Raw genomic sequence first — 18,297 nt, forward strand, 5'->3', positions numbered from 1 at the left:
CCTTGAACTAGGAAATGAGTCAGCAGCTAAACATTAGACCTTCATATCCTGCAAAGCTCAGGTCTGGGGTCTGAATTCATACGACTACATGGTTACGGTAACACAGTCCAAGAAACTGACATGGGAACTGGGCTGGCACGTCTGAAACCCAGGTCCAGGCAGAGAGAAATGGAAAACCTCTCTGAATAGGGAAGTTTCAGTCGCTCAGGGAACATTGGATTCCTGTAGATAGCGATCTCTCGAAGATGAGCTCACAGTCAAAGATGACACATTATATAAAGAAATGAATCACAAGGAAGGAGACTTGGCAGATTTAGCAAACGGGATACTGGTACCCTAAAACTAAAAAATAATAGAACATGATGGGAAAAAAATGAGGAGACGAAGGTGTGCAAACCACAAGTTAAGAACAGGAGAAAAAGAACAGGAGAAGTCTAGGATTGCATGTTCTGGTTTTGCCGATCACATCTCTGTGATGTCATGTAGTGTGTTCCTTTGTCCCCTGCATTTCCTCTAAATTGGTAGTTACTTCTAAAGGCTGGATCAAAGTGGCTGCTCTACTGGACAGCGCAGGTGTTGACACAGGTCTTTCTGCTGTAGAGCATGTTGGTTGTATTCTGGCTTTGGGGCGTTTGCACTCACTGTTTTCTTGGCGAAGAATGTTCTCTCCTTACATCTTCCCCGGATATCTCTGGCTACTTCTGGTCCGTTCAGATCTCATCCCAATATCACCGGACCTATGAGACCTTCTTTACCCATCCAGTCTGAAACAACTCTGGCCCTTCGGCACATTGCCACAATGAATCACAGTCAGCCCTCGTTAGCCATCAATTCTGTATTTGCTAATTCACCTATTCATTACAATTTATGTATACCTCTGAAATCAATACTCAGAGTGCATTCCTGCTCACTTGCAGACATGTGCAGAGTGGTGAAAAATTTGGGTTGCTGACACACAGTTCCCAGTGGACGTCAAACAAGGTGCCGCTCTGCCTTCTTTGTCACAGCCCTTACACTATAAGCAAGGTTCTTCTCACCATCTCTGCTGTGCCATGTATTTCACATTTGTGTGCTTGCTCTTGGTGATTTTGTTATAAGTGCAGTGCTAACATCCCGCCCTGTGTGCCTAAGTGCAAGATGAATGTGCTGTATCTTACGAAGAAAGGATGTGTGTCAGAGAAGCTTCCTTTAGGCATGCGTTACCATGCTGTTAGCGGTGAGCTCAGTGGTAATCAATCAGTGATATGCATTCAATAAGGGGTCTTTAAACAGAAACACACCAAAAACAAGGTTACGTATTGATCAGCGGATGAAAATGTTGCGACCAGAGGCTCACAGGAACCTAGTTTCATATTTCCCCTGGGAGCAATAGTTCAGTGTTCGTTAGTTCAGTATTAGTGGTGACTTCATAGAACGTGGTTATCGCGAATAATGAGAATCAGCTCTACTTCCTTTGATTTTATCTGAAATAAACTTTGTTCATTTCTTGGCTTGCTTAGTGTTTATCTCCCCCACCTAAGCTTCAGGAGGACAGGGGCCCCCCCACCCCCCCACCGCCCTGCCCCGCCGGTTCTGTTCACTTGTACATCCGTAATGCCTGACATATGATTGTCCTTCAGTACATTTTTGTTAAATGAATACATGGAAGGATGGATAAATAATGAACAGTGAACAAACATTCAATTACCATTGTCCTCTAGTTCTAAACTAGGTGGTAAAAAGATGACATTAATTTTAAAATATTTGGAATATTTTTAATACAAAAAAATACTTACATGCACTCATATTTTTGGGGTGGCTTTGAAAATATAGTAATTATTTGATAAGTCCTTAGTCAAACAATTAGTTTGTTTTAATCCCAGGTCTCTTTACTGTTAATTTGAGAAAGCATTTGTTTTGAGTGAGTTCTTTATGGCCTGCCCTAGACCATAAGTACTTGGTTCCTTTGATTATCTCTTTCTACATGTGTTTTTTTGTCGTTTTTCTTTTTCTTTCTTTCTTTCTTTCTTTCTTTCTTTCTTTCTTTCTTTCTTTCTTTCTTTCTTTCTTTCTTTCTTTCTTTTCTTTCTTTCTTTCTTTTTTTTTTGTCCTATAAAATATCCTTAATTTTTCTCTTTCCACTAGAATTAGGTGGTGACCATGATTTCAGGAAACATCAGATCAAAAACATTTGTTTTTTAAAAAATTATTTCAGCACATTCCTTAAGTGGTACATTCTTGCAACTCTGGGCTTCCCCTTCCTCCCCCACCCCCAAGTATTCAGTTTTCAGAAGTTTTTCTCTTGACCTGGTTTGATCAAATGCCGCAGAGGCATTTATTGTTAGTCCCTGATTGTTTCTTCTGCTGGTAGAGAGAAGGGTCTGCCTTGGAGCTGCAAGAAAGTTGTCAGGTCATCTTCACCTCCACAAGTAAAAGGAAAAACAAGTTCTTAGAATGGAGTCTGGATCGTCATTGTAAGAGTCTTTTAAGACTTTGGAAATTTAATTTACTCCATATTTTAGTTTAGATTTGTTTAGATTTTCATTATTGCTGTTGCTGTTATGGTGGTCTTGTTTTCTCAAGTCGTTAGCAAAAAGCCCTATAAAAATCCGGCGAGTTCAAGAGCATCAAAGACAGAATGAGTCATTCTTCTTGTTGCTTGGAAGGGGAATGAAGCCCAAGTCCAGAGAGAGAGGGTGGTGGTAGCAGTGGAGAGTATTGGGAAGCAGTGGGAACCTCTGAGCCCTGCTGCAGGGAAAGAGGGTGGCTCAAAGCCAGAGAACTTGGCAGGTCTGGTTGGAGATGCCCACGCAGGCCCTTGGCGTGGTACTGAGGTTGTGACTCTCCCCTCTCTTTCTGTCTCTGGCTGCGTTTCCTACTGCTTTTCACCCCCATCTGTAGCCCATTTCCTGTCTGCTTTCCACCCTCACCTTTAACTCTCAGCACTGCCATTTCAAAGCAGACCGGAGACCTCATCACCAAATCCAGACTGTCCCCTGTATTCTTATCCGTTTTCTCTTATTACAATAAATAACCTCTCTAGGGTATGACACAGCTGGCTCTTTAGGGCTGGCCTTCCTAGGAGGTGCTGACTGCTCACCACCCCTCCGTTTCTGAGGCTACTTTTGTGTCTCTGCTCCTTCCCTCTTTCCTCTCCTTCTCCCTCTTCCTCCTGTCTTCCCTCTGTCTCCTGTCCTTTTCCCTCGCCTCCCAGGTCCTCCTCGTTCCGCTCCTTGCTTGCTGGCGTGTACCCAGGCGTAAGGAGGCATTCATGCCATGTTGCCTCTCACTGTGTAGACTTTTTTAAAATTATTTTTAGTTAAGTATAGCTGGCATACAATCTTATATTGGGTATATTAGTTTCAGGTGAACAGTATAAGTGATTTGACATTTTTATACCTTACAATGTGATCACCCCATTAATTCTAGTAACCATCTGTCACCATGTAAACTTACCGCAATATTATTGACTGTATTCTCCCTCCCCTTTTCTCCCACCCTCCCACCCCCTTCCTTCCAATAACCATCCCTTTGGTCTCTATTTCTATGAGTCTGTTATTGTTTTGTTTATTTCAGTCTTTTTACATGCTTTTCTGTATTAGGAGCCTGTATTGCTACAAGCACTCACTACACTGCATTATCCGTTTTCTTGTCTGTGTTTCCTGTACTGGACTCTAAGCTCCTCAAGGGCAGGAACTATTTTGTTTATCTTGTTTCTCCAACGCCTGGTGCTATCCTCAGTATAGAATCAAACCTCAGTAAATAACATTTTGTAGGAATGAATGAACACAGCTGACTCTGGATGTCTGTAATCCTTATGTTGTGAAGATTGAAGAAAATGAATATAAGATTAAGAAAATGTGAAGATTGAAGAAAATGAATATAAGCCAGGAGCACAGATGAATACGCGTCCAGTTAATTGTCACTGTGGTGGTTTCATTGTCCTAAGTAGGGGCCGCGTCTGAGCAGAATTGTACTCTCTTCAGAGTGTAGTAATACCTTGTGCATAACCGACACTTAATATATATGACTGAGTTGAATATACATGTGGTAAGTAAGCTGGATATATGATTAATTGTTCTTCGGTGTCCATTTTAGAATAAAAGTAATGGCTATCTGAGGACGTGTTTTTCATGGAGCATAGAAATTATCTTTTCTTCAGGCACGAATGCATTTTATCATGGTAATAATTTAAACAATTGTTTTTATTGTGGTAAGAACACTTACCCTTGAGATTTACCCTCTTAAGATCAAGTGTACAACACTGTATTGTTATCTGTAAGTACAATGTTGTACACAGATCTCTAGAACTTACTCATCTTGCTTCGCTGAAACTTTATACCCAATGACGAGCAACTACCCTTTTCCTCCAACCCCCAGCCCCTGGCAGCCACCATTACGTGCTTTTATGAGACGGACTACTTTAGACACCTCGTATAAATGGAGTCATGCAGTATTTGTCACTTAGCATAATGTCTTTAAGGTTCATCCATGCTGTTGCAGATTTCCTTCTGTTTTTATGGGAGAATAATATCCCATTGAATATCTATGCCACCTTTTCTTTATCCAGTCACCTGGTGATGGGCACTTAGGTTATTTCCATATCTTGGCCCTTGTGATAGTGCTACAAAGAACGTGGGAGTGCTAGTATCTCTTTGAGATCCTGATTTCAATTCTTTTGGATAAATACCCACAAGTAGGATTGCTGGCTGGTAGGGCAGTTCTATTTTTAAGTGTTTGAGGAACCTCCATACTGTTTTCCATAATGGCTGCACCATTTTGCATTTCCACCAATAGTGTGCAAAGGTTCCAGTCTCTCTACTCCTCACCAACACTTGTCTTTTAAAACAAAAAAATGTATAATAGCCATCCTAACAGGTATGAGGTGATAGCTCATTGTGATTTTGATTTGCATTCCCCTCATGATTAGTGATGTTGAAAATCTTCTCGTATACCTGTTAGCTATTTGTATGTCTTCTCTGGAGAAATGTCTATCCGAGTCCTTAGCCCATTTTTAATAGGGTTATTATTATTATTATTATTATTATTATTATTATTATTATTATTTGGCTAGGGTGTTGTAGGAGTTTCTTATATATTTTGGATATTAACCCCGTATCAGATATATGCTTTGCCAATATTTTCTTCCGTTCTGTAGGCTGTCTTTTTACTCTTTGATTGTTTCCTTTGCTGTGCAGCTTTGTAGTTTGATGTAGTCCCACTTGCCTATTTTTTATTTTGTTTCCTGTGCTTTTGGTGTCATATCCATCAAATCATTGCCAAAACTAATGTCATGAAGCTTTTCCACTATGTTTAGTTCTAGGAGTTTTACAGTTTCATGTCTTAGGCTTAAGTCTTTAATCCACTTTGAGTTTATTTTTGTGTGTGGCGTAAGATAAGAAAGGGTTCAGTTTCATTCTTTTGCATGTGTACGTTCAGTTCTCCCAACACTATTTGTTGAAGAGACTATTCTTGTTCTATTGCGTATTCTTGGCACTCTTGTCAAGAATCATTTGACTGTATATGTGTGGATTTATTTCTGGACCTTGTTCTGTTCCATTGGCTTATATGTCTGTCTTTATGCCATATGTCTGTCATATTGCTTTAATTACTTAAGATTTGTAATATGTCAGGAAGTTTGTTGCCTCCAGCTTTGATCTTCTTTCTCAAGATTGTTTTGGCTATCTGGGGTCATTTCTGGTTCCATATAAATTTTTGAATTATTTTTACTATTTTTGTAAAAAATGTCATTGGGAGTTTGATAGGGATCACATTGAATCTGTAGATCATTTTGCATAGTATGAATATTTTGCCAATATTAAGTTTTCCAGTCTATGAACATGGAATATCCTTCCATAATTTTGTGTATTCTTAATTTCTTTCATCAATGTTTTGCAGTTTTTCAGTATACGAGTTTTTCACTCCCTTAGTTGATTCCTAAGTATTTTATTCTTTTTGATGCTATTGTAATTGGATCGTTTTCCCTTTTCAGGATAGTTTGTTATTAGTGTATAGAAATGCAAGTGATTTTTGTTTGTTGATTTTGTATCCCACAACTTTACTGAATTCCTTTATTAGTTCTAACATTTTTGGGGTAGAATCTTAGGGTATTCTGTATTCTGTATATGTATGTGTGTGTGTGTGTGTGTGTGTGTGTGTGTGTGTGTGTATATGTGTGTGTGTGTATATAATATATATAATACAGAATGTATATATATATTCTGTATATGTGTGTATATATATATTTTACATATATATACACATATATATATAAAGTCATGTCAGTGTCAAGAGGGACAGTTCGGTTCTTCCTATCCTATCTGGATGACTTTTGTTCCCTTTTCTTTCCTAATTGCTTCTGGCTGGGACTTCCAGTACTACATTGAATATAAGTATTGAGAGTAGACACCCTTGCCTTGCTCCTGATTTTAGAGGAAGCGCTTTCAGTTTTTCACCATTGACTGAGGTTAGCTGTGGGCTTTTCATATACAGCCTTTATTACGTTGAGATAATTTCACTCTGTTCCTAGTTTGTTGAAAGTTTTTTTTTATCATGAAAGGATGTTGAATTTCATCAAGTGCTTTTTCTACATCTATTGAGATGATCATGTGATTTTTTTTTTATTCTTCATTCTGTTAATGTGGTGTATCCCGTTCATTGATTTTTGTGAGTTGAACCATCCTTGCATCCCAAAGATAAATCCCACTTTGTCGTGGTGAATAATGGTAATATTTTTGAGAGAATTCTAAGCATTCTCTTGTACATGATAACTTGCTGTTGGACTTTAATTGTTTGTTTGTTTATGTTGCCAAGTATCTTACCTGGAATTTGAAAGAATTCATTAAAATATATAAAAGAAAAAAATTCTTACTGTGTATTTTAGCTATATTCTTAAAGACCTCTTGCTTTAAAATCCCAAGAATATGTACTGACATGTTACAAGTAAACTTTTCATTGAAATCTATGTTAGTATTTAATGTGTACAATGGCAAACAAATTAAAAAAAGTATGTATCTCTGAAATACATTTTTTTTTTTTTGTATTTTGTGTTCTGAACCTGGATTAGCATCTCACTTTCATCAGCACTGTTGGAAGAAGGAAAAATGCCGGTGCTATCTCCTGAAATCAAATTTGAGACGTCTTATGTCACCAGAAATTCCCTTGACGGCTGTTTTCTTTTTGAGAGTAGTTGGAGGAAAGCAGTTTTAGAAACACAAAAGATGAGGAAAGGTGACTTCAATTTTACTCTTATTTTACTTAAGAAAATATAGAAATAGTGAATTTGTATTTACTTGTATATTTTTAAGCAGTGAGAGTATAATTTCTGTAACTTTTCGGTAAGGATAATATCTTAAGCTTATGGAAAAGAAAATGGAAGCAAATTAAAATGAATTTACTTAATGTAATTCTGTAACTCATGATAGAAACAAATTTTAAAGAACTATTTATTGTGATATCAGTGCAGTACTCTCTGTTGGATCATACTGCTTTTCATAAATAGTGTTTATTTTTAAATAGCTCAAGTTGGTTTTTATATTTAAAAAAACCCAGATCTTTAACAGTCCCTTTTTAGTAATTCTAACCAAAATGTTACTTTTTGAGTGAGCTATGTGGAAAGTATTTTGTATCCTATAGTGGCTTAGTAAAGACTAGTTTGACACTTTTGACATGTAAATGAGTGTATTAATAGCTTCCTCCCTTAATTTCAGATTATAATTGTATTTTTTATTTATCCTGAATTCTGCCTTTAGCTTTATTAATGGAGATATAATTCTTGAAAATAGCAAAGCTCAAACTCCCCAACCATTTCATCACTTCTGATTTTGAATACATTGCTATAGGTTTTCAAAGTTTTCACCATATTCCCATTAAAGATACTCAGAACACGCCAGTTTATCGACCCTCCTACTCCTAAATCTAGTTGCTGAAAAGAGAATCTATATATATTTTTTGATCAAGAAAAACTATTGTTTTTTGCAAAAGAGAAAAATAAGAGATTGCAAAATGATATTTTGAGTATTTAACATAATTCCAATCCCATTGAATACCTTTGTTATTGTTGTGCTAGACTTGCTTAGTAGAAAAAGCGTAAAACACAATTCTCTATGTTTGGTTTAATGATCACCCAGATCTCTTAATCTGCCTTTTCCATTTATGGCCTCCATTTTGAATTAAAAATGATAATAATTTGACAAGCTCTATGTCCAGTAATAATGTGAGGTCAGTAGAAGAGGCAGTCGTAAGGCTTCAATGTTGTTGTTTATAGATTCGGTGTGGAATTTTGCAGAGAGATAATTAAAATCAATTCCTGAAACAGATTTCTTTTATCTCTCATTGCTAGCTCGGAGGATCATGTATTTACACATCTTGATTTTTTTGCATAAAACCCAGAAGGTGGAAAGATTTAAAGTAGGAGATAATACAAGACTCTTGAAAGTGCCCTTAAAGTCTTTCCATGTGAATGCACCTAATATTCTGAGAATTATAATTATATGAAATAATGAAGCCAAAGGGCAGTGGTGACTGTGGGAGATCTGTGAAGCTGTCCTTTATCCCTTATTCTAATTCTTAATCATCCCCTTGATCACTCTTCTCCACTGTCCCTACACTAGGGATTCTAAGGTGTCCTCATGGGAACGATGTTAGATAACTCACAGTAGCTTAATTTTCTTTACTTAATGACTGCGTGAGTGTATGCTATTATGCATTGTAGTAGTATGTAGGTATATACATTTACTTAAGAAATAATGAACAAAATTATGATACTATTTTTAATTAGACTACACCACAGCATTTGGTCTGGAAGAGCTCAGAAAACGTGTCAAAATGCCGTATTTACCAGGACTGCAAAGTTGCCAAAACAGTGTGAGTTCATCGCCCCTGGCGGTTCATGGTAGGCTGCTGGGGGCTGACACCGAGATGCCTCGAGCCAGGTAGATCGTCTATTCACTTCTCTTTTGTTGAATATGTATTTGTAGTAATACTGCTGAATATAGAGGTCTTTCCGGCCAGTAAATCTAATTCTTTCTTGCCTACTAATATTTTCTTTCCATGAAGGAATTAATTTTTAAATCCAAGTTAGCGATGTTATTCAGTTTGACCAGTAGGTGCTTTTCTCGGTTTTCAAGTGACATTGCCAGAAAGGATTTAAGGGCTTTCTCTTAAAAATCTTTATGGCCCAAGTGTAGATTGCTCATGAGAATATTGGAATTTTTAGCAATAAAAACAAACGAACTCTCTGCAATATTAATAGGTTTCATTACCTTGACTACAGAACTTTGTGTTTCATTTCTCCTTTGACTGAAGTGGTGTAAGGGGAGATTCTGAATGAGATGTCAGCCGAATGAAAACCCTGCATCGCCTACATCAGAAATGAGTTTGTCAGGCAGTCAAGTCCCACTGACTTTGCATACTGGCATTTAAAAATATTATTATAAATACCTTTCCTACTGCAAATTAGACTGACTTACCATGAAAAGAAACCCCTTTCTTCAAAGGGATTTATAAATTAGTAAGTCTCCTATTTTATTTGGTTTATTGAATTTTTTATCAGGTATTAATTGAATGTGGCAGACTAAAAAAAAGATGAAGCATTTATAGCAGTCTGACTTGCAACTCTCTTTAGGGCAGATTTTTATTTTCATATTATCTCCTGCCATAATGAGCTTTGAAAGTTATCCAGTTATGCATAGCCCACAAGTACTGGAATTTCAGAATCTATTTCTTGAGTTTTCCACTAGTATTATTGTTCTTGTTAATTAACTCTTGAAATAAATCCTGGTAATATAAATAGAAAACTAGAACATACTAAAAATGAAAAGCTGTGGTTAGTTTATATCCCAATTATGAAAATAAGTAAGAGCTTTGAAGAAAATTTGGGGAAAAAAAGAAAAACAATTATTTGACAATTTACCCATCCTAACATATCGATTTTTATTGTTGGGTATTCTCTTCTATCCTTCATTGTCATGAGTTTTAATTTTAATTGTGGTTTTGGTGTACTTACAACTTTTCTATTCTGCCTTTTTACTTAGTATTACAAGTGTATCTTTTTTCATGTCACGACATAATCTTCAAGTGGTCTTTACTGTCCACATTATATTTCATTGATGGGTCCATATCTTATTTAACTGTGTTTAATAACAGTTTATGTAATAGTCCCTATCATTGGACTCTTAAGGTGCTTGGACTTTTTCGGTTTTCTAAATAACACTCCGAGGGAACAATAGCACGCATCAAGTCTTTCCCATCATTTTTTAAAATATTATCTGAGGACAGGTTGCCAACCTCTAAAAATATGAAAAGCAAAATTACTCTTTCTGAAATGAGATTACAGTGAAGTAAGAAAGAATCAGAGATGATAGAAGAGAGAGAGTGAGTGGCTAGTAGACTAGAAGGTAAGAGTTAACAGAGGAAGGCTGACAGGGATGTAGAAAGAAGAAGGATCGTTGGAAACATGGGTGTAAAATCCACTTAAGGACAGTGACTTTCCATGGTTACCAAGACACCTGTATCCCTGACACTCAGCTCGCTCTTGTCATTTCACTGGGAGTCACAACCCTGTGATGGCTGGTGGGGCGGGGGCAGGTTAAGAGTGTGGAGGGCTGCCTACGGCAATGGACTTGTCTCAGTACACACCGGTCTTGTTACCCATCTTTCAATGCATATGATTGTCTTAAAGAAACGGGAAGCCTGGAAAGCACCCCCTGAATGAGTCCATCCTGCCTCTAAATGTTCAGTCTTTATTTTGCTTCCTACTGTTTACACTCTATTTCAGTTTATTTATTTTTTTCATTTGCAATTTTATTTGCAGTTTGTGTGATGATCCCTTTACATTGTGCATTGACTTGAGTGTGAATTTACTTAAGTCAATGAAGTATAATTTAACTGTATTACATTCGGGTTATGATAAGTGGTCTTTATATGAAAAGTGGCGAAGTGCCGTAATGTTTACGAAGTGCTTGGCAAGTGTAAATAGATGTTAATGCTCTTGCTTGTCTTTATTTTAACCATTCTAGTGAGAACAAGTTGAGTTGCCTACAAGTGTTTTATTCGCCTCTGCACATTACCCAAGAACAGTCTTGGCAAAGCAGGGAAGTACTTAGTTTTGTTCTCTCTCTCTCTCTTTTTTTTTTTTTTTTTGCAACCTCTTACCCTCTTTTTTTCTCCCTCCCGATGTAAATATTTGCTTTGAAAATGCTGATAAAAGTCTAACATTTTTTCAGATTAATGATAACCAGAAATTTTCAGTGAATCTCAAGGCACATTCTGGTAATATAACTGATAGCAATAATTCTAGAGGTAAAGAGTATTTAAAAGTTTGGGCTGACTTCTAAAGTTTAAAATAGTTACAAGAAATTTCGAATTTTTATGGACTATCTCACCCACAGCAGATTCAATCATGATGTACTTCCTCTAATAACCTACTTACTAACTGGGTCTGTTCCAGAAGGACAAAACTTAATTATGACAAAATTCAGATTATGGTGATGAATAGTAAAAAGTACACAAATACGGGAGCTGGTAGTTGGCATATCCAGACACCCTGTGAATCCAATCTTGATTCCCTTCCTCTTAGCATTCCCAGAACGTTGATCAGTGAGAGGTAAATTGAGATAAAGATGGGAAAAGTTAGACCTAACACTCATCCACTGGTAAAATTTATTAGCAAAACCAGACATATTAAGTTGGTTCATATCAGCTTCTGATTAGATTCGTCCTAGTGGAAGGAATTTTGTTTCTTTAATGTTTATTTAATTTCCACGTAATATCTTTCAACAAGTTTCACCGAAAGCATGCTTCTTGTCTCTTATTCTATTGTTAAGAATGAATAAACCCTGAATTTATAGATAATTGATTTTATGATAACATATAATTTTAGGATGAAGAAAATTAGGGAGACATGCTCTGTGGTACCACGCCATGAGAAATCAAAAGGTAAATAGGCACATCTTTTTCTCCTACGACACGTCTATTTGGTATTGAATACTCACTTTTTTTTTAACTTCCTTTACTTCCACTAGTTTAATTGTCTTTGTCTTGTTAACGCTTTTTAAAATCTTTGTTTATTTTATAAACTTAGTACATGTTGTGTTCAACATGCATATACCTTTATTATCTCAGGACCTGGGACAGGCCCTCATCACCTCCCATGGGTGGTGCAGTGTAGGCCAGCTTTGAATTTCTGACCTTTCAAATCCTCAACACTGCGACAAAAGCCTAAAACCTTGGCTTCTAATCACATCACTCCCTTATTCAAAAACAGTGACTCCTCCTTACCCACAGGCTAAAGTATAAACCCCGTAGCTTGGTATTGAACCCTTTCCCATCTTCCCCTAACTTTCCTTTCTGGCCTTATCTTCTAATGAACTTTTTTCATGAATCCTGTGTATCTATAACACCAACTACAGAAACTTATTATCTATACGCCGTCCGTTTTGGGTTCATAAAAACTACTCTTAGATTGGTTTACTCCTAAGTCCATAGTGACAAAAAGGGTTTATAACAACACCAAGGTGTATTTCCACCTACTTGAAGTATGGGTTTGTTCTTTGAGTCTCTAAAATCAGGAATGCTCACCTCTACATTTCTGATATGTTTGATCAGAATTTTGGTTTTCAAAAACAGACACTGAAAAATCTCTTGAGCCAGGTAATTACACTTTTAATGATGTCTACAAGAGAATTTCTTGGCAGCTCTGGTATCTAGACTTACTGCCTTATCCCTTTCTATAGCTTTCATGTATTACAGCTTCCTGGGCATTTTATGCCAAGAGAACGATATATGGCATATGACATAATGCATATGTCTAGCATTTAAATTCTCCAATAAATTCTTAACCATTTCTTGAAAAAGTTTTCAATTTTGCCACAATATTTTCCTGTCTTTTGTTGGTTATTATCCAAGCCAGGGTTTTCAACGGCAACAATGCTAACATTTTGGACCAGATCATTCCTTCTTGTGGGCGTCTGTCCTGTGCAGGGAAGGCCTTTACTCACTGGCACCACCACCCCAAGTGTGGTTATCAGGAATGGCTCCAGATGTTGCCAAATGTCCTTAGCGTGGCAAAGTCATTCCCAGTCGAGAATCCCTGGATTAAATATAACATCTTTATGTTATTTACTATTTGTCCTTCAGACTTTCAAATGTTTCCTTCTTTACCTATGTGTAACAATTATTTCCTTACCAATCTAAGATTTTTTTAAACCTTATTTTTATCACTGTCATAGTTGTCTTCTTCTAGTGCATCCATCACTTCCATGACTTTGCACTGATGGAATAATGGAGTAAATAGAGCCCCTCCAATCACAGCACAGACACAAAATTACTAAGTAAGACCTTCATTGACATCTTTGGTAGCAGTCAGAACTGACTTGTTAGCAGCTTTGCAAGTTCTGTCTCTAGATGTTCATAAGGTTAAATGTTCGTGAACTTCTCCTTGGATATTTCCTTTTCTGTGAATTTCCATGTACTATAAACAACTTCTGTAATCAACGGGCAGCCTAAAATAAAAATATAAGTGTTCATTTCAACAAAAGGCATTTGTTTTGCATTTTGGCCCAAACGAACATTTGCCGACCTATTTTCCAACAGGCCCATTTTAGGGTTCTGTCGGGCTGGGTGCTCTGCTTACTTGCCTTTGTATCCTGCAGTGCCTACGCCAGTTTCTGCAACAAACTGAGTGTTCAGTAAATACTTGCTGAATTTCCTTCAGAGTCATGCAAGGTGGCAGTTCCTTCACTTGTGGAGCTTACGTCCTAGTGAGAAAATACAGCCACCCAATATTAAAACTAGTAAAGAAGTCCGTGACCTAGTATATTAGAAGGTGCAAATGCAATGGAAACCACAATAAACAAGTAGAACTGGGTAAGGTAGGTCAGGTGATCTGGGGCGAAAAGGACGATTTACAGTTTTTAATAGAGTGGTCAGAATGGGTTGAATCGAGAGGGTACTATTTGAGCAAAGACTTGAAAGAGGTGAGGGAGTTAAACCCCGGGGAAACAGTTATTCTCTTGGAGCCAGCAAAGGTCCCAAGGCAGGACGGTACCAAACCTGTTGGAAGAGTGTCAGGAGTCGAGTGTGGCTCATCTCAGAGTGTGGAAGATGAGGTCAGACAGGTGATGGAGTACCCCCGACCATGTAGGGCCTTGGAAGGGATGTGTATTTAAATTAATTCTGGTTGAAGTGAGGGGCCATTGAATGATTTTAACAAAAGAATGCTTTCACTGTGCTCTGATTTACGTTTTTAAAGGATCATTGTGACAACTGTCATCTATTTCAATACCGTGTTTCCCCGAAAATAAGACCTAGCCAAACAATCAGCTCTAAATGCGTCTTTTGGAGCAAAAATTAATATAAGACCCGGTCTTATTGTACTATAATATAAGACTGGGTCTTATATAATATAATAAATATAATATAATATAATACAATATAATACAAGACCGGGTCTTATATTAATTTTTGTTCCAAAAGACGCATTAGACCTGATTGTCCAGCTCAGTCTTATTTTCAGGGAAACACAGTAGTTACAAGTTTTTAAAAACTGGCCCATAGAACTCCCACCTCTGGCTATGATAGAATAACTCCTATCAGACCAACTTTACCACCAATAATTACCATGAGAGCTAATTATAAAGATATAATACAAATATATTTTATAATAAATAAATAACATAATGTAAAAGTAACATATATTTATTATTAATAGAGAAATATTAAAAAGCAACTGTTTTAAGGTGTTGAGCTATCGTTTCCAACAGGACTTGAAAGACTGAGATACTGGAGGGATAACTGCAGAGAAGTGAGCCCAAAATTCTGTGAGCAGTTTTCCCAACAGGTGTCTGCCTCTTCCTGAGCAGCATGCATGCTGGGTAATATTTCAAGACCTCAAGCAGAAAAGAACTTGGAGACTAAAGAGCTGAGCAGAGGTTCCAGCAAATTAGCGTTTGCTGGGGAGACAGAGGTAGGGGCGTCAGGCCTACTAAGAAGAGCCCTTAGTAAACACCAGGCTTTCAGTTAAAATTCCTGAAGGGCTACCCACTATAAAGGCATTGCAAGAATAGACTAGCTTTCAAACAGCCTAAAATGCAGTCTTGGCTGGATTGGAGTGATCTGCCTGCCAAAAAAAAAAAAAAAAATGAAATCTCTCTAGAGAACTATAAGGTAACCCAGCGCCTTACAGGTAAATCATTTGGGTCACTTGTGTCCTTCGTAGGAATCTTTTAATATTGACTCAATCATTTTAATTTTGGGGACTCTTAAGGCATTCTAATTCTTCTTCAATCCATTTCAGTAAATTATACTTTCTAGAATTTTTTGCATTTTGTGTTAAGTTTTCAAATTGACTGGCATAAAGGTTAGTCTTTGCTCTGTCTCTACTTCTGTCTCTCTTCCACTACTATTATTTATTTGTTCCTTGTGCCTTTTCTTTGTAATTAATCTCACCAGAAGCTTTCTTTTTTATTAGTCTTTTCAGTGAAGAACTCTTGACTCTTTAAAAATCTTTGTTATTGTAAGTTTGTTTTCTATTTCATCGATTTCTCCTCTTTTCTGTATTATCTTTTTTTCTTCCATATTCTTTGGATTTATTCTTTCCCTCATGTATATCTCATACCTAGCTTATTAATTTTCAGCTTTCTTTTCTAACATAGGAATTTTAGGCTATAAACCGCTCTATGTACAACTTTTGCTGCACACACAAGTTTTGTAGTGTTTCCTTTATCATCTAGTTAAATGTGTGTTTTTTGTGTTATTTGTTTTTTGATTGATAAATAATTTAGAATGTGTATATACATTTCTAAATATTTGAGAATTTTTACTTATTGTGAACAACTTCCATGTTAATTGGATTGGTCTGTACGGTAACAATTCTTTGAAATTTTTCTGCTATTGCATTATCGCTTAATGCTTGGAATCTAGTGATTTTGCAGCCCGAGGGTCTTTCTAAATGTCAAGTCCATTGTATTGCTCAGAAAAAGAATCCTGATCATATTTTTACCCTCTACTCTCTCTCTGAACTTCTCACACATGTTATATACTCAACTAAAACAAAACAAAAAAACCCAACCACATTGGAAAATTGAAAACAGCTTTTTGACACTTGAAACTGAAGTTAAATAATAATATTTCAAAGCTGTGTGGACCCGTATGTTATTTTCAAAGACTTGTATGTTTCTAAATAGAAGTATTTATACACATTTACATATTTAGGGCAATGCATAGTCATGGTATGGGAACTTGGACTTTGGTGGATCTAGGTTGAAATCCTGTCCGTCACAGTTACTAGGTGTATGCTCTTGGGCAAGTATTTTCGCTTCACTAAATCTTTTTGTTGTTGTTAAATCTGTAATCCAAGTTAGCACTAGTTCCCTACTTCATAATGTTGTATGGATGAAATAGATGAAAAGAGTACTTGCCTAGAGAGATACATGTTATCTATTACTGTTAGTATTACTGCCACTCTATAATAGAGGCTGGATTAATATTGTTTCAGTGAATGACTCATTTTACTTTACAATTTTATTTTACTTCACTTAACATTTACGAGAAACAATTTTATTTGGAGACAATAACTTGATAAGCATGTAAAGTGTTAGATGAGCTAATTATTTCTAGAGATTGTGCCTTTTACTTAAGAATAAATTCCTCAGCCATCCCATGTTTTAAGAAGCATGAGATAGACACAGAACTAGTTTTCTATCATTAAATGCAAGCATTGCAGGGTTTTTTAAATTAAATATTTTTTTGAGATGACTTGCTATCACAGTCACTTTAGGACGTAAGTAGTGGCATTTCTACTTCAAGGAATGTGTTATATGAAGAACTAATTGTGTTGATGGTGATCTGAGGAACAGATATTTTGCTCACACTATAGAGAATATCATTAATGTACACTTAATTTAATTTTAATGACTGATGTTTTTCTTCACAGGTTTTGGCTTCAGCGATCCTCTCAACGGAGCATCATCTGAATACTTACAAAGACTTTCCCAAATGGCCATCCTGGAGTATGATACCATTCGTCAAGAAACAGCCAGAAAATCAAAAAAGGGTAAGAAACGAGAGCTACACGACTGCTAATAACTCTCATATGGATACTTTCTTCACTGACTTTTAAGGTTGAAACTTTTTCACTTCCTTTTCCTTTTTCTTTTCTTTTTTTTGATATGTGGTATGATGTGTAATGAATTACATTAAAATGCAAATGTAAATAGGAAATAAATATTTTATGTTACATACAGAACAATTGATATTTTGTCAACATTACAAAAGGACATTTAAGTTATGGGTTATGGGGACATAAGCATAAAAAAATTCTATTCCATGCATTTTATGCACATTGATTCTATTTTTTGATTCAATTTGATAAGTGTTCTTTGAGTGCCTATCTGTACAATTACCTTCGGTAGGAGTTGTAGAAGATTCAAGAAAAAGTGAGTTCTTGTTGTTAGAAGGCGCCGAATTAAAACCCCTCCTTTACCCTGCTTGAGTCTGAAACAGTTGTGAGCTAAGTATTCAAGCAGATGAAGATGAAAATATTGGCTTCATTTGCAGATAAAACCTGGAAGGGAAATCCTAGCTTAGGTGTGTGGCAGCCTGCAAATGCTGAGCATCAGAATTGAGCCCATGCATGCACCACGTCAGGTGGTGCTGATGCCCTCAGGCTCATGTGCTGAGTGAGGGTCTTCACCGCTAAGCAGAACAAGGCTTCTGCAGTGTGTAGACAGGCAGATCCCTGAGGGGGAAGGAGGTGGGGAGAGACGGGGAGGAGGAGGGGGAGGAAGGTCTAGGTCAGGAGGAAAACCCCTCCTCAAGAAAGCCTGAGGCGTGGGGGAGAAGTGTTTGTCAGTGCACCTCCCCGAGAAACCTGGAGAAATCCTGGACCCCAATGACTGATCCAGTGGAGAGTGGGATCCGGCTGTAAGAGAACCACAGGGGGTTAGAGAAGTTCGGAAACGGGGCAGTAACACCCAGCAGGTAAGTTTCATGGAAGATGCAGTATTAGAAATGGGCCTTAAAGACAGGACAGATGGAGGGAGAGGGACTTTCTAGAGACGGACTAACATAAGCAAAGATGCGCTGTGCATTTGGGAGTGATGCGCGTGGCTGGGTGCATGTGGTAGGATAGGGCAGGCGGCAGAAACCACAGGCCAGCACCACGCTGAGTGACACTGAGCAGATGAAGGCTGTGGGAACTGGGGCGCTCACTGCCAGCTTCCGCCCTTGGTGTCATGGGGAACGTAGGCCCAACGGGGCCAGCTGTTCCAACTTTTCATGAGAAGCCAGACTCTGGATTTTTGTGTGAAATCTTCCAAC

At 37.2% G+C, this 18,297-nt stretch overlaps 1 protein-coding gene across 3 annotated transcripts in view; it reads left to right on the plus strand.

The window, feature by feature from the left end:
• Positions 1-18,297, plus strand: part of C7H8orf89 (chromosome 7 C8orf89 homolog) — a 38,244-nt gene that overhangs the window by 6,188 nt on the left and 13,759 nt on the right. For 2 of the 3 annotated variants that reach the window (XM_074318935.2, XM_088799369.1), the window contains exons 2-6: positions 7,046-7,209; positions 8,759-8,912; positions 10,998-11,070; positions 11,859-11,916; positions 16,913-17,727. In XM_074318935.2, the coding sequence (XP_074175036.2) occupies positions 7,046-7,209; positions 8,759-8,912; positions 10,998-11,070; positions 11,859-11,916; positions 16,913-17,061 (598 nt within the window). In that variant the 3' untranslated portion in view covers positions 17,062-17,727. Of the gene's footprint in view, positions 1-7,045; positions 7,210-8,758; positions 8,913-10,997; positions 11,071-11,858; positions 11,917-16,912; positions 17,728-18,297 lie in introns of those variants that run through there. The other variant, XM_088799368.1, reaches the window with a different exon arrangement.

This window comes from Rhinolophus sinicus, chromosome 7, assembly GCF_057876585.1.
Source record: "Rhinolophus sinicus isolate RSI-liver-muscle chromosome 7, RSI-T2T, whole genome shotgun sequence".
Classification (NCBI taxonomy): domain Eukaryota; kingdom Metazoa; phylum Chordata; class Mammalia; order Chiroptera; family Rhinolophidae; genus Rhinolophus; species Rhinolophus sinicus.